The sequence below is a fragment of the Coptis chinensis genome, chromosome 4 (genome assembly GCF_015680905.1).
Source record: "Coptis chinensis isolate HL-2020 chromosome 4, ASM1568090v1, whole genome shotgun sequence".
In the NCBI taxonomy this organism is placed as follows: Eukaryota; Viridiplantae; Streptophyta; class Magnoliopsida; order Ranunculales; family Ranunculaceae; genus Coptis; species Coptis chinensis.
In genome coordinates, this window is record NC_141459.1 from 15,030,989 (window position 1) to 15,044,058 (window position 13,070).

Here is a 13,070-nt window from a genome sequence, read left to right on the forward strand (position 1 = left end):
ATATAATACAACACAAAGGCAGCATAAAATTAACCAAAATCTAGTGTTAGATGAGTGCATAGTAAACTAAGTGTGATGAGTGCATAGTGACGGAGTTCTCATTCAGAGAAAAAATATAGTGCGTAGTTTCCCCATAAAGTCCAGAGTTTAGTTCATGATAAAAATGATCCATAATAAATCAAGTGCGAAATATTATACAACTGCCATTAAATAACTAGGTTGTATTCCTGATAATACTGTCATAGAAATACACCTGCCAAATAGTAAACAATGAGTTCTATGTATTCATGATGAGAAAAAACCGTTTGGTAAAGGAAATTGTGAAATGTTAAAATGGTCACTGAATCAACCCAAGTGCCAAACCATAATAAAATAAAATAAGTTAACAAGTAGGACCTAGTAAATCATCTTGGAATAATTCATAAGACAACAATAGCAATGAATTTTATCAGGAGTACATAATAACACCCAACATTAAATGATCGGAAGAAGATACACATGTCCCTTTAACGCAAACCATCCTCTCTCTAAGGTTTGTTGTAGCTCACCTGAAAAATTATATAAAAAATCGTCAACAGGAGAACTAAATGCAAAAATCAAGATCTATTGTTGAGCTAAATTAGATAGAATGGTGAAAACCAAGTGATAATGGTGCTCAACAGGATGGTATATAGTATGTAGCATTCCAAATAATGGATGCTATATAGTATGTATCATCCTTACTTTGGCAGACCAAAACTTCCAATAAGAATGGTGAGAACCAAGTGATAATGGTGCTCAACAGGATGATATATGGTATGTATATCATTCCAAATAATGGATGCTATATAGTATGTATCATCCTTACTTTGGCAAACCAAAACTTTCAGTAAGAATGGTGAGAACCAAGTGATAACGATGCTCAACATGATACTATATAGTATGTATCATCCAAACAACTATATGATATATTGTATGTATCATCCAGACAACTGTATGTTACATTGTATGTATCATCCTTACTTTGGTAGACCAAAACTTCCAGTAAGAATGGTGATAACCAAGTGATAACGGTGCTCAATAGGATGCTATATAATATGTATCATCCAGACACTGTATGCTACATTGTATGTATCACCTTTACTTTGGCAAACCAAAACTGTAACAATGGTGACATGTTGTTATACGCTGTATGTCAGGATGGTATATATAACATATCATCGACCTGTAAGTCAGTTATGTAACTCACTATATAAGGGATCAAGAAGTATCACATCCAAAATAAATTCTAACTACATTAAGTCACGAGTATCTCCCAATAATTACATAGTCATAAAAACCAAAGCACCTAATGAGTAATGAAATTATCCTTAACAAAATTGACATCTTTAGCAACATAGACAAAATGGATCATCACTCTTGTCCCCACATTCTAAAATCTAAATGGGACTCATAAACAACTAAAGCAGCTAATGATCTGAACAAAATATACATTTTCAGCACCATATACAAAATGGATCATCACATTAGCATCCAACATCCACATTCTAAATTTATAGACAAAAAACTAACTAAAGCACCGAATGACCCCTGAAAAGATATACAGTTTCAGCAACAAATACAAAATGTATCACCACTTTAGTTCCCACATTCCAAATCATTTTTTGGTTAGATGATATAGCAATCATTCCCTTCGCCTCTCCACCCTTAACATCATGGACACTCTTGCTTTTTTGTCATCATCAAGGAACTCTAAAGTTTTAATGAAAGTAATGCTATCTAGGTCAGGCACATTTTCTAATTCCAGTAGTTGTATGTTCAATACTAGAACCAGTAATTTGTTTCTTCATATTATAACCCTTTACAGAAACTCCAGTAGTTGCCATGCCATGAATTGCCTCTTCCATACCTTCTCCAGTGATTTTTGCAGTTTTCTAACATTGCATTGATCGCATAATCATGTTGATCGATTCCTCTTAGCATTAGTTGATGGGACTTGAACATTCTTCATCACCTTTTGCCTTCATCCTAAATAAAAGACATATTTACTTTATCAGTTGATAACCTGATTAAGTGACATGTAAAGATTGATAACCTAATCAGTTGCTACGAGATCCTTAGGCCGAATAAACATCAGTGACATGTAAAGATTGTTTACTATTTTTTTTTTCCACCGTCAAATAGCTAAAACTAACTAGTGGTTTTATTTCTAACTGAAGCTAGAAACCTAAAATTCCACAAGGCAAAAAATAATTCTTTTTTCTACATTTTTCAGTATACAAGGGAGTAAATTAAAGGAATGCACTGAATAACATTTGGAATTGTGGCAAAAGACACTTACAACATCTCCCATTAATATAAACAAGCACCATTCTTCATAAAACAAATGAATTAGCTTGGTAATATATAACAGCCACATATATCTTAATCAACCCACGCTTTGGTTCATATATCTAGACTTGACATTTCGATATCATACCCAAAGCCTAGGCACGGTTTAATTGGTACATCCAACCACTCCTATCTCTCAAACGGACAATTAGATAGTCCTACTAGGTGCTTGAAACTATATTATACATAGCAACAATGATAATTTCATCAAACCAATCCTATATACATGTATTAGCAAGACATTAATAAGGGGGTGTACGTGCGCGGGTTTGACTCACACGAGTCCAAACTAGAACTAAAATATAAAACAACCACTGAACATCACATTCTAAAAACAATTCGGTAGAGTTTCTTCTGTATTTTCAATATTTCATAAATATAAAATATGCCATAACCTGAAAATTTAATAAGAATTCGTCCAAACCAAATAGAAAACCTCATACCTCAGCTGTAAACCCAACTACTAAAAATATACTGATTTTAGAACCGACTACTTGACCATCTCGACAAATGCCAGTTAAATCAAGTAACCAATCCTCGAATCAAAAGAAAACGACAAATATACAAACAATATCCCAGAAACCATAATACATGTCTTATACTATACAAACTAACATGCCTACATCTCCACTTTACCAAGACAACCTATCACTTCCTCCACACTTCTGTTGCACTCTCCATCTATGTTCCGTGCACCCCCATGCAAAAAGCATATTACGGGGGTCAGCATAAAACTGGTGTGAGTGATTCAGGGATAAGGCAGGTAGTTCCTCACTCGGACATATTTTAGTTTCTTATTCTCTTAACAAAAAATCGAAAGTAACATATAGGCGATTATACAAAATAACTATATTTATCTGTACTTTTACCTTTACCTGAGTTAGTATCATAAGGTAGACATGCGCCTTGCACAAAGAGTTAGTATGGTCTACCCTCCTGCAAATCACAGTTCAATTAAGCGAAAATAACTAACACTTAACACTTAAGACATTTATAACTTAACTATACCATCATATTCCAATCAAAAAAACTATATCATCATATTTTATTCATAACATAACAAACAAATATCCCTAGCCACGACCACGATAGTCACTTCAATATCATCACTTGAACCTTCGGACTTCAATATATATATATATATATATTGAATATATATATATATATATATATATATATATATATATATATATATATATATTAAAGCTCCCACAAGGGGTATTTTTCGAGCTCTATTAAAATTTCACGTCATCTCCTATTAAAACGGGAATTTCTCTCATATTTGAAAAACGGGAATCTTTTTTTACAACGGGAATTCCTCTCCTATTATAACGAGAATTCATTTTCTATTAAAACAAATTCTAGCACTTCTAAGTAAAGTGGGAATCATTCTTCTATTAAAATGGAAATTTCTCCCCTATTGAAAAGGGAAAATCTAGCATATCTAATTAAAACGGGAATTATTCTCCTATTAAAACATGATCTCTCTCCAAATTGAAAAAACGGGCTTTTAAAACTTAATTAAAACTTAATTTAAAACAATTTGTTAGAAAATTAAAACGGATTAGCTACTAAAATGGTAGTCTCAATTTTCTAAAAAATATCTAAATGTTTTAAAAGAGCTGGTGCGTATGCATAGGCCTACAAGCTAGTATATATATATATATATCTTATTTTGACACTTTATTTTGACATCCACAACTTACACAATGAACTAAGGATTGATTTTTGGTAGAGAAGATCTTCTTACCATGGATTGAATCACCACCAAAATTCGTCTGAATTGGATATGTCTAACTTATTAAAAATAGTGTTAAAATTGTGGACCGTTAGATAAATATCAAACTTAAACACAAATTTTGACAAGGTTAGACATGTTCAAATGTTTTGATATTTTGTGGAAATTCAATCCATGGTAGGAAGATCTTCTTTACCAAAAATCAGTCATTAGTTCATTGTGTAAGTTGTGGATGTCAAAATAAGGTATCAAAATAAGATGTCAACGTAGTCTGACCCTATGTGTGTGTGTGTATATATATATATATATATATACTTTACTAATAACACACATCAAAGTTCACATCTCTTTATGAAATTACATTTACAAACTCCGATAGTTCATTATTTCAATTATATATGCAAGTCGAATTCTAAAACCCCAAATTTCTAGGGCTTAAACAAAAATCAAAGAAATTCCCAAGCCGCCGCTGCCGTTTGGACGTTGTGATTGTCCGAGTTTCGCTGTCATCCTTTTTCTCTCTTTTTCCTCCTCTCTTTCTTTCTCTCTCTCCCTCTTTTTCTCTCCTTTTCTTTTCTCTTTCCTCACTTGTCTCCTCCTAGTCTCTCTCCCTCTTATTTCACTTTTTATCTCTTTTCTTTTTCTCTTTCTTCCTCTCCTCACTCCTGCCGGTCAACTCTCTATGTCTCTCCTGTTTTCCCTTTTGTCACAGCCCGAATTTCTAAACAATTACAAAGTGAATATTTGAAATATAAATATCTCAAATATTACTATATATGTTCAATTGTCTAAAAACCTAGGCTATGACAGGGTGAATACAACACATGCCAAAACCAAAAACCCACATCATAAAGAATCAACTTAACAACAATAATCTTTCAAAATTTCTCAACCATCACTTTATTAAAAGGCTATCTTCCGTCCCAATAAAACATCAAACAAACTCTAAGAATAAAAGTCTTCAATATCATATTCTCATGTCATATGAATATGAAACTACGTTATTACATACTTCCAATAAGAATCGGATCTAATAAAAGAAACTAATGGACTGCTCCAGGGAAGAATCCAAATCAAACGTCGTGATTCCACTGCCTTCCACCTATATTCCCAAGAACACACCCACGTTGCCAAAACAAAGCAAACATGGGTCAGCAAAATGGAATTTGCTGGTATGAGTAGACTAACCACATAAAAACAATGGCATACTTTAATCATCCAACAAACACTTTATATGTACCCATATCTTAATCATTCTCATCTTGGAAGACTTCCATTCTATTAACTCATTATAATAACTCATATTAATAACTACGTAATTGAATTAAAATTTATCGATATCCACTTCTGTATAAGGGTAGGACCGCGTCCCTACACAAAATATTATAAGTCCTACCCTCCTGCAAATTGAAGTTAGGAATTCTAAATAAACATATGTAGATATCATATCAGTATTCAAATGTAAGTCCAAGCACACCCATACAATCAAATTAATTTCTCTTATTAATTAATTGATTACTTTTCTTATACACCCACCCTTTAGAACCTACTCCATGATTTGCACTCCACACATTTGCCAAATCACACATTCCTATGTGCCTCTCTCCCACTAAATACCACAATATCATAGCCATCTCTGGGCTTTCATACACATATGTTACAGCATCTTTGGGCATAAAACTCAGGGTATTCATTGCAAATTCAATGAATACCTTAGGTCATTCCCACCACATTCAAGGAATACCTATCATATCACTAACGGGCCATTCATGGCACATTCAATGAATGCCCTGGGTCATTCCCGCCACATTCAAGGAATACCAAACCCTACATTCCTGTACACTCAAGGAATACAACTAACCTACAAGGCGAATACCTTAGTTCCTCTCTAGGGCAGTCCAAACAATCTGGCCATTCATGTCACATTTAATGAATACCCGGGTCATTCATGGCACAATCAATGAATACCCCTTTATAATGCTAACAGGCCATTTATGGCACATTCAATAAATGCCCATCTAGCATATGACATCATCAGTCATAAAATCTCATTTCCAACACTTGAGGCGTGGAGAGTTCTAAAAGGGTGCTGTAAATTTGTTTACGCATTATTGAACTTTATTACATACATTATTTCAGAGAATGGAGGAGTAACTTGTTTCACGTATTATTGTTTACGCATTATTAATTAGATTGATGTCTAAGTGTTATAGCATCGTATATCATAAAAGGCTGAAATATCCCATAGTAATTAATACACGTACACACGTTGATGTTCACCTTTTGCGTATGTTAGAGATTTGATTCTCTAATTTGACAAAGTGCGAATACAAAGATTTTTCCTTACTCACGATATTCGTGTGTATAGCTTTGAGTAGGGATTTCAAACCATCCTAAGTCTAAGACAACTTACAACTTGTTTTTCCTCTTTTAGGAAACTAGTGAGTAAGTTTTAAGATATGGTTTAATTGATACTAACTACTTGGTTTCTTTTAATGCAAAAAATAAAATCTAATTTAGTTACGTAAACATGCATGCAACTAAAACAAAGATAAAAATTGACTTTTAGATAGGTGTGGAGAGTTAGTTCTCCTCATGTGAAGATAACTTCTATTGTATGATTTTAGGTTCTTGCATCTTAACCTCCTTAGAACTCATAGACAAGTCTTAATAAAGATTAAATTGATCCCTTACACTATAACTCATCTCTAAGCTCATATTGCTAGCACGTAGAACCAAAGCAATGACTTATCTCTAAGCTCATCACCTTGATTCCTAACTAGACTCTACACCAATTACGATTTTGGGATAGGATGTAGGTCTAGTTGTTCTTCTTAAACAATTTACTAAAATCACATCACAAAGGTTATCCCTCACATGAGCATCATTAACCCCCCACAAAGGGAAGGTTCTAGCTCATCATCCTAGGGATATAAATGAAAGAAGCAAATAGATATGTAAAATGAGAAAGAAGAAGAAGAATAATAATAAAGGAACTCACTTGCATTAAGAAGTTTAGATTTTTTTTCTAAAACAAGAACACAAAAAGTTCTACCATTAAAACTATTACAAGCTTTTTCATAAAAACTCAAAACTAAAACTAAAACTAAAACTACTACTACCCTCCTCCTCCTCCTAAGGAACTAAAACAAATGATGCATGATAAAGGAAAAGAAGTCAAGGGAGTAAATGGAGTGCATCCCCCTTGTTTGGTTTTTTTTTTTCCTTCATTTTAGATTTCTCCCTCTCATCCCACGTGAAAACACACACACACATTTAATTCACTTTTATCCACCACATTAAAACAAAGTGACACCTTGCTTGTTTTTACTATTAACACCTAATATCATTAATTACATGCAAGGTGTCAACTTTGCACCAATAATTTGGCACTTTTGTCTTGACATGCTCCATGATTGATGACTCATCTCTTCTTGTGGTCCCAAAAGGTGGGTCCAATGTGTGATGTCCATTGGTGGGTCTAGACGTTGATTTTTGCAATTTCTAGCCTAAGGTAGAGCTAGTCGTGCTGATCATCTAGGCAGCTTACTTGCCAAAATTGGAGTCCAGGTTAACGAGATATGAGCTCCGAAAGTTTACGTTTTCCTTTACATAGCCTCGTTCTGACTCGATTCTATCATGTTTGAGTCATCGGCTTTGATCCGTCTTTGTTTAGCTTCACATGGCTGATTTGGAAGAATTCATATATACATCGTTCCCCATGCTTTAACGTAGGTTTAACCAATATTTTCATGTTTACTGCGAAGACCTGCAAAAGTACAAAAATATACTTATTTCATGATTATTAAACACATATTTAACCAAATTTATATATCTCAATGGGGTTTAATATTACAATTTTGGATGCTTATCACACTACCCCCAAACAGCACTTTGCTTGTCTTCAAGCAAAGAAGAGACACTAAAACAGATAAGTGGCAAAAAATGTGTAGTCCTAACTAATTCTCGTTTCGCAGAGTGCGGTTGCATTGATCATATACCACAAGGCCTTAAACCACTAGGAATTCCCTAGTAGACGAGTTATAGTCTCGTAAGAGTTTTCCAGAAAAGATACTCACAAACTTCATTTATACTACAACGACTCAGTGACAAAAAATCATTTCCTAAATTAATCTCAGATATCCATACATCTCCTTAGCAGGGAACGATGATTGATTTCTTTGAAACTCAAGTTAATATGTATTCAATAATTAAAGCATCTACATATGATCATGCATATAATGAACTCTTCATTGAAATGCAGGGCCGTTTCTGGATCCTTTGGAGAGCGTACTAAAATGGGTTCTCACAGGTGTGTGTCTAAACACAAATTTGCTCATAATTTTTCCACTTAGGTTTTGCTAACTCCAGTGTGCAGTGGGCACACATTTCCTCACATACTCAATGACAGTCTGAGAAGCCGAAGTCGATCAATCACGTCTACTACTTATTATCACACCTTCCTACTCCTAATTGAGCTAGAGGTCTTTATTAGGTATTATGGGGCTTAGGTGATGGTGTAGAAGAAAATGGAAATGGATAATCAAAATTGACGAGTATGAGAGAATAGGGTCTTCAAGATATTTACACTAGAGAAATCTTTGTTTTCTTTCCTGCTTCTAACTGAGTTTCCCAACCTTGCTCTTAAGCTTATGGATACTGGTGATGATATTTTTTTTTTTTTTTAAGCAAGTAACTGACTTTTATTTGGGACAAGTCTTTCTCTTTATTTTTCTACATTTCATTCTATTTCTCATACTCCTCATTTGGGTAGGTTTAATTTATTTAGGGTTACTAGACGGGTAAGGGAATTTTGGTGAAAATGAAAGGTTTGATGAAAGGTTCAGTAGATTGACTAGCGATAAAATTTTTAACAGGTATGAATTTTTGGCTATGTCGATCCAAAGATGGCCTAAATTCTTGCCTAGGGTTCGGATGGTGATCAAGTAAGTAGACGCGTGATTTTCTCTATTCGGAAAAACTACTCCTCTATGTCATTACTCACATATCACACATATCGAGGCTTTTTGGTTAGATTCTCACAGGATTGATCGTTTAAGTAACTAACCGTGGGTTCCAAAAACTTGCTGCTATGTACAATCGATGATACTCAGTGCATGAATATTCATGAAAAGATGTATAAACTATTGCATACGTATTATCTTAAGTTTCTTAAAAACAATCATAATTCGGATACTAATGTGAGATTTCTAGACAATTTTCATCATTGAAAAGGAAACAAGACTTTGTCACTAAGTACAATTATTAACAAGAAAATAAAAACTATATACAACCTACAAGTTGCCTAATTTTTGCTACAGGTTTAAAGCACCTCCAAACTGAATGATGCTTAATCCTCGAAGTATCAATAGATAAAGAAAGGAAGTACCTGAGAACCTTGAGCAAAATTAGGGTTGGATTGCTGGAACAGAAAGGTTGGAGAACATAATATATTATTCAGGAAAAAAAAACAAAAAATAATAGCACACAAAACATAACTATTTATAGCTAGATATATATACAATGTCCTACAAAGTCACCACCCAGTAGGACTTGCTGGTCTGGCGTCTTCTTGAATGAAATGCATTTCCTTAGCATCACGCCAAAAGATAATTTGTTGCCAAATTTCTGCTCATCGTTGTTCTCTGGAGTTGTTCAAATGTGTCATCATTTTTTCATCCTTCGAGTAACAACGAACATGCCCCAGGTACCTAGCAGGACGTTTCCATTGCTGAAACCTCAATGAGCGGATGATTTTGTTTGCTGGGCACATAGAATCTACCTTTACCCAGTCATGAAAAGTAGCTGAAAATTGCAGGAAATGTGTCCTCATAATTCGGCAAGCAGTTACTGGCAACAATATATACTGATCCTGAATAGTGCGTGCTTGCTTCAGATTGGAGATGACACGACCTGAAATATCAAATAGTGAATGACGCTGAGCAAGTGCATTGAATACTACGCAGGCAGCCTTATTGGCTGTAGAAAAATGTCAATCTCCCATGATATTCAGGAGTATAAACAACATCGCAATCCCCATGTTTATGGTCATGCTTGCTAAGGGAATGGTGATGGCTCGCCATTGTATCGGTCCAATTCCTACTTGTTTAATTTTAAGACCATCATCGTATGTTGCACGAAAAGCTGGCCAATGAAAGGACATGTGAGAATTATGGAAGTTGTAATACCATGCTTCTGCTGGATCGTGATAGGGAAGATCCAAAGTTAGGGCAAGTTGTTGTTTAGAAAAAATATGACGTGTGCCACCAACTATGATTGTGAACCCGTCTAAAAAAACGCCATGCACATGGTTGAAAGCTGGTGTGTCTTCCATATTAGCATAAAAGTATGCAGCCAAATGTAACGCTCGTATTTAAAATATGTATTTATTTATTTATTAATTAATTTAATTATTTATTTAAAATTGGTTGGATTGGATTTGGGATATGTGGGCCTGATTTCTGGGCTCGAGTCTGTGTTGGGCTTAGGTTTCAAACCCAAGTATATATTCATATTTTTCTAGAGAATAGGGTTTTGAGATAAAAATAAAATAAAAAATGGAGGCGGAGATAAAAGCTCGTTGGCTAGAGCGTTGGAGCGCGATGATTCGGACTAAGAGGGATTCGTCGAGCTGTTAATTCAGGTGAGTAGTTATGTTTTTTTCTTTTTCATCGAAACTAGAGTTTTAGAATAAAAACATTTACTGCTGAGTTTTTCTGCTCAGTTTCTTTGTGCTGCCCTTACTCTTCCTTCGATATTTTTCGTATCGCGCCGAAGTGGTAAACTTGCCAAATTGTTAAACTGATTACTGTTATATATGGTTTGTTGCTCTTAAATTATTAAAATTATTGAACTGTCGAAGCTTTGAGGAGCGTTAATGAGCGGGTAAAGACGGAGAGATCGTCTCTATTACTTTTAAACTTGTATTGGGTTAAATATATGGTGTGTTAGTTGGATATAATATTGGTTGTTGGATGGAATACGGTGGTCGGGATATCGATTTGAGCTTGTGATGTCGGGGCAGTTGAAGCTTGGAATCCGGCCTCAATGGCGTCGCATGTACTGTTTTTTTATTGAACTCGTTGTTGTGGTGTTTTTTTAGTTGTTGGTTGATGTCGGAGGAGTTAAGGATGGATGTTTGGTTGTTGGTCGGAGAGTGGGGGCTGTGGGAAGCTTTGAACAGCGTCAATGGCGGTCGAGGTCGAGTTTTGGAGGTGAGGGGAATCAGGATTTGTTGGTATGGGAAGATTGGGTTTTTCAATATGAGTCAAACTGCTGGGATGAGGGGGCGGTACAAGTGAGGAGTGGTGGCCGGCGTGGAGCTGGAAGTGGTGGAGGAGAGAGATGTTGGAGGGAGAAAACGACCTGTTTGGTCAGTTGGGCTTGGGCCTGGGTTGGTTTCTTTGGGCCCGATGTTATTTTGTTTTGGTTGGGCCGGTTTTGATTTAAGTTTTTGGGCCTAAACACTAGTTAGTTGTTGGGCCGGATTAATCTTTTGTTTTGGACCAATTTTAGTTTAAGTTTTGGGCCGGGTTCAGTTTAATTCTCTGGGCCGAACCCATTTTTGTTTTGAGCCAGTTTCTAATTTGGTTTTTGGGCCGGTCCATATAACTTAAAAAATAGATCTAATGGGGGCTTTAAATATTTAGACTTTTGGGTTTTGGTTTCGGGCTTTGATTGTGGACTTTTGACTGTATAATTGTGCTACGTTTTATGTTGTAAATTGTATAGACAAAGCAAATGCAAAAATGTTATGGAAACCTGTATAAATTGGTTTGTCATTATCTAATTAAGATTTGACGTGAGTAGTGTGTAAAGCATATAATACTTGGCATGTAACAAGAGGGGAACTCTTATAAGACTTAGATATATACGTTTCTATGAGAATTAAACTACACATGGACTCGGATTCATGGACTTTAGTTTTGGGCTTTTTGATGGTTGATCAGTTTGACTTGACTTGTGATTTGGACTCGAATAATTATGCGTGCCTTTGATGGGGAATTGAGTTCACATAAATATATTGAATGAATACTTTACATGATTGATTACTATTATGAGTTGCTACTTAAATGAATTATAGTATTTATGAAGGCTGGAGATATTCCATATGGTGTAGTGCAATATATGATTGGCACGTGAAATAATATATTTGAGTTTTGAGATAGAGATGCTTGGATATCGTGCAATGAATAGTATTGGCACGTGATAATATGGATTATATTATAACGAGAAACGTTGAGCTTCAGTACAATTAAGTATACTGGCATGAGATAGAACAAGAATTATTATTGAGATATTTCCAAATATGGTGGCTTAGTGCAATAATTTATTTGGCACATGATAGAGTGAAATGGTTATGAGATACTAAGGTATGACACCTGAATAAATTACATAACGAAAATCCTAGAACCTAGCTACCACAACTCATGTGATTTGGCCCTAGTGATGGGCGTATGTGATATGATTGGCCCTTCGGGCGTTTCATTGAATCTGAATGACCCTTCTGGCGTAAGTAATGTGATTGGCCCTTCTGGCGTTTCAGTGAAGCTGAATGGCCCTTCTGGCGGAGCCGAATGGTGGCTTGATTATTCCGTTCGCAAAATTAGAACGAGATGCGCGATATTTTATGTTGTATAATGGCAGTACTCACATAATGACTTTCGTGTGAGGGTTACCTGGTGTGCGGCATCCCGCTCAGGATAGTTATGCACGGAGTGATTCATTATATGAGGGGAGGCATGTGGATGTACATGTTCGGCGTTGGGAAGTGATTGTGGTAGCTAGGAAAACTAGGTAAGACATAGATACGACGTGATTTTAGGGACATGCAAAGAAAGCCTTAATTAATATAATTATGGTAATATGTTGGTAAATGATATATCTTTAGATAGATGATTGTATATGGTTTTGCAGAAGGGTGGGTCAAACTAATTACTTGATGCGGTAAGTATAGAATATG

The 13,070-nt window shown here is 35.2% G+C and overlaps 1 protein-coding gene across 1 annotated transcript in view; it reads right to left on the reverse strand.

Annotated features, from left to right (window-relative positions):
- Positions 1 to 1,924: 1,924 nt before the first annotated feature.
- Positions 1,925 to 13,070, reverse strand: part of LOC147502110 (1-phosphatidylinositol-3-phosphate 5-kinase FAB1A-like) — a 35,979-nt gene continuing 24,833 nt past the window's right edge. The window contains exons 9-10 of the mRNA XM_086604449.1: positions 3,246 to 3,306; positions 1,925 to 2,007 (exon numbers count right to left, since the gene is read on the reverse strand). Coding sequence (XP_086460575.1) covers positions 1,990 to 2,007; positions 3,246 to 3,306 — 79 coding nt within the window. The 3' untranslated portion in view covers positions 1,925 to 1,989. The remainder of the gene's footprint in view (positions 2,008 to 3,245; positions 3,307 to 13,070) is intronic.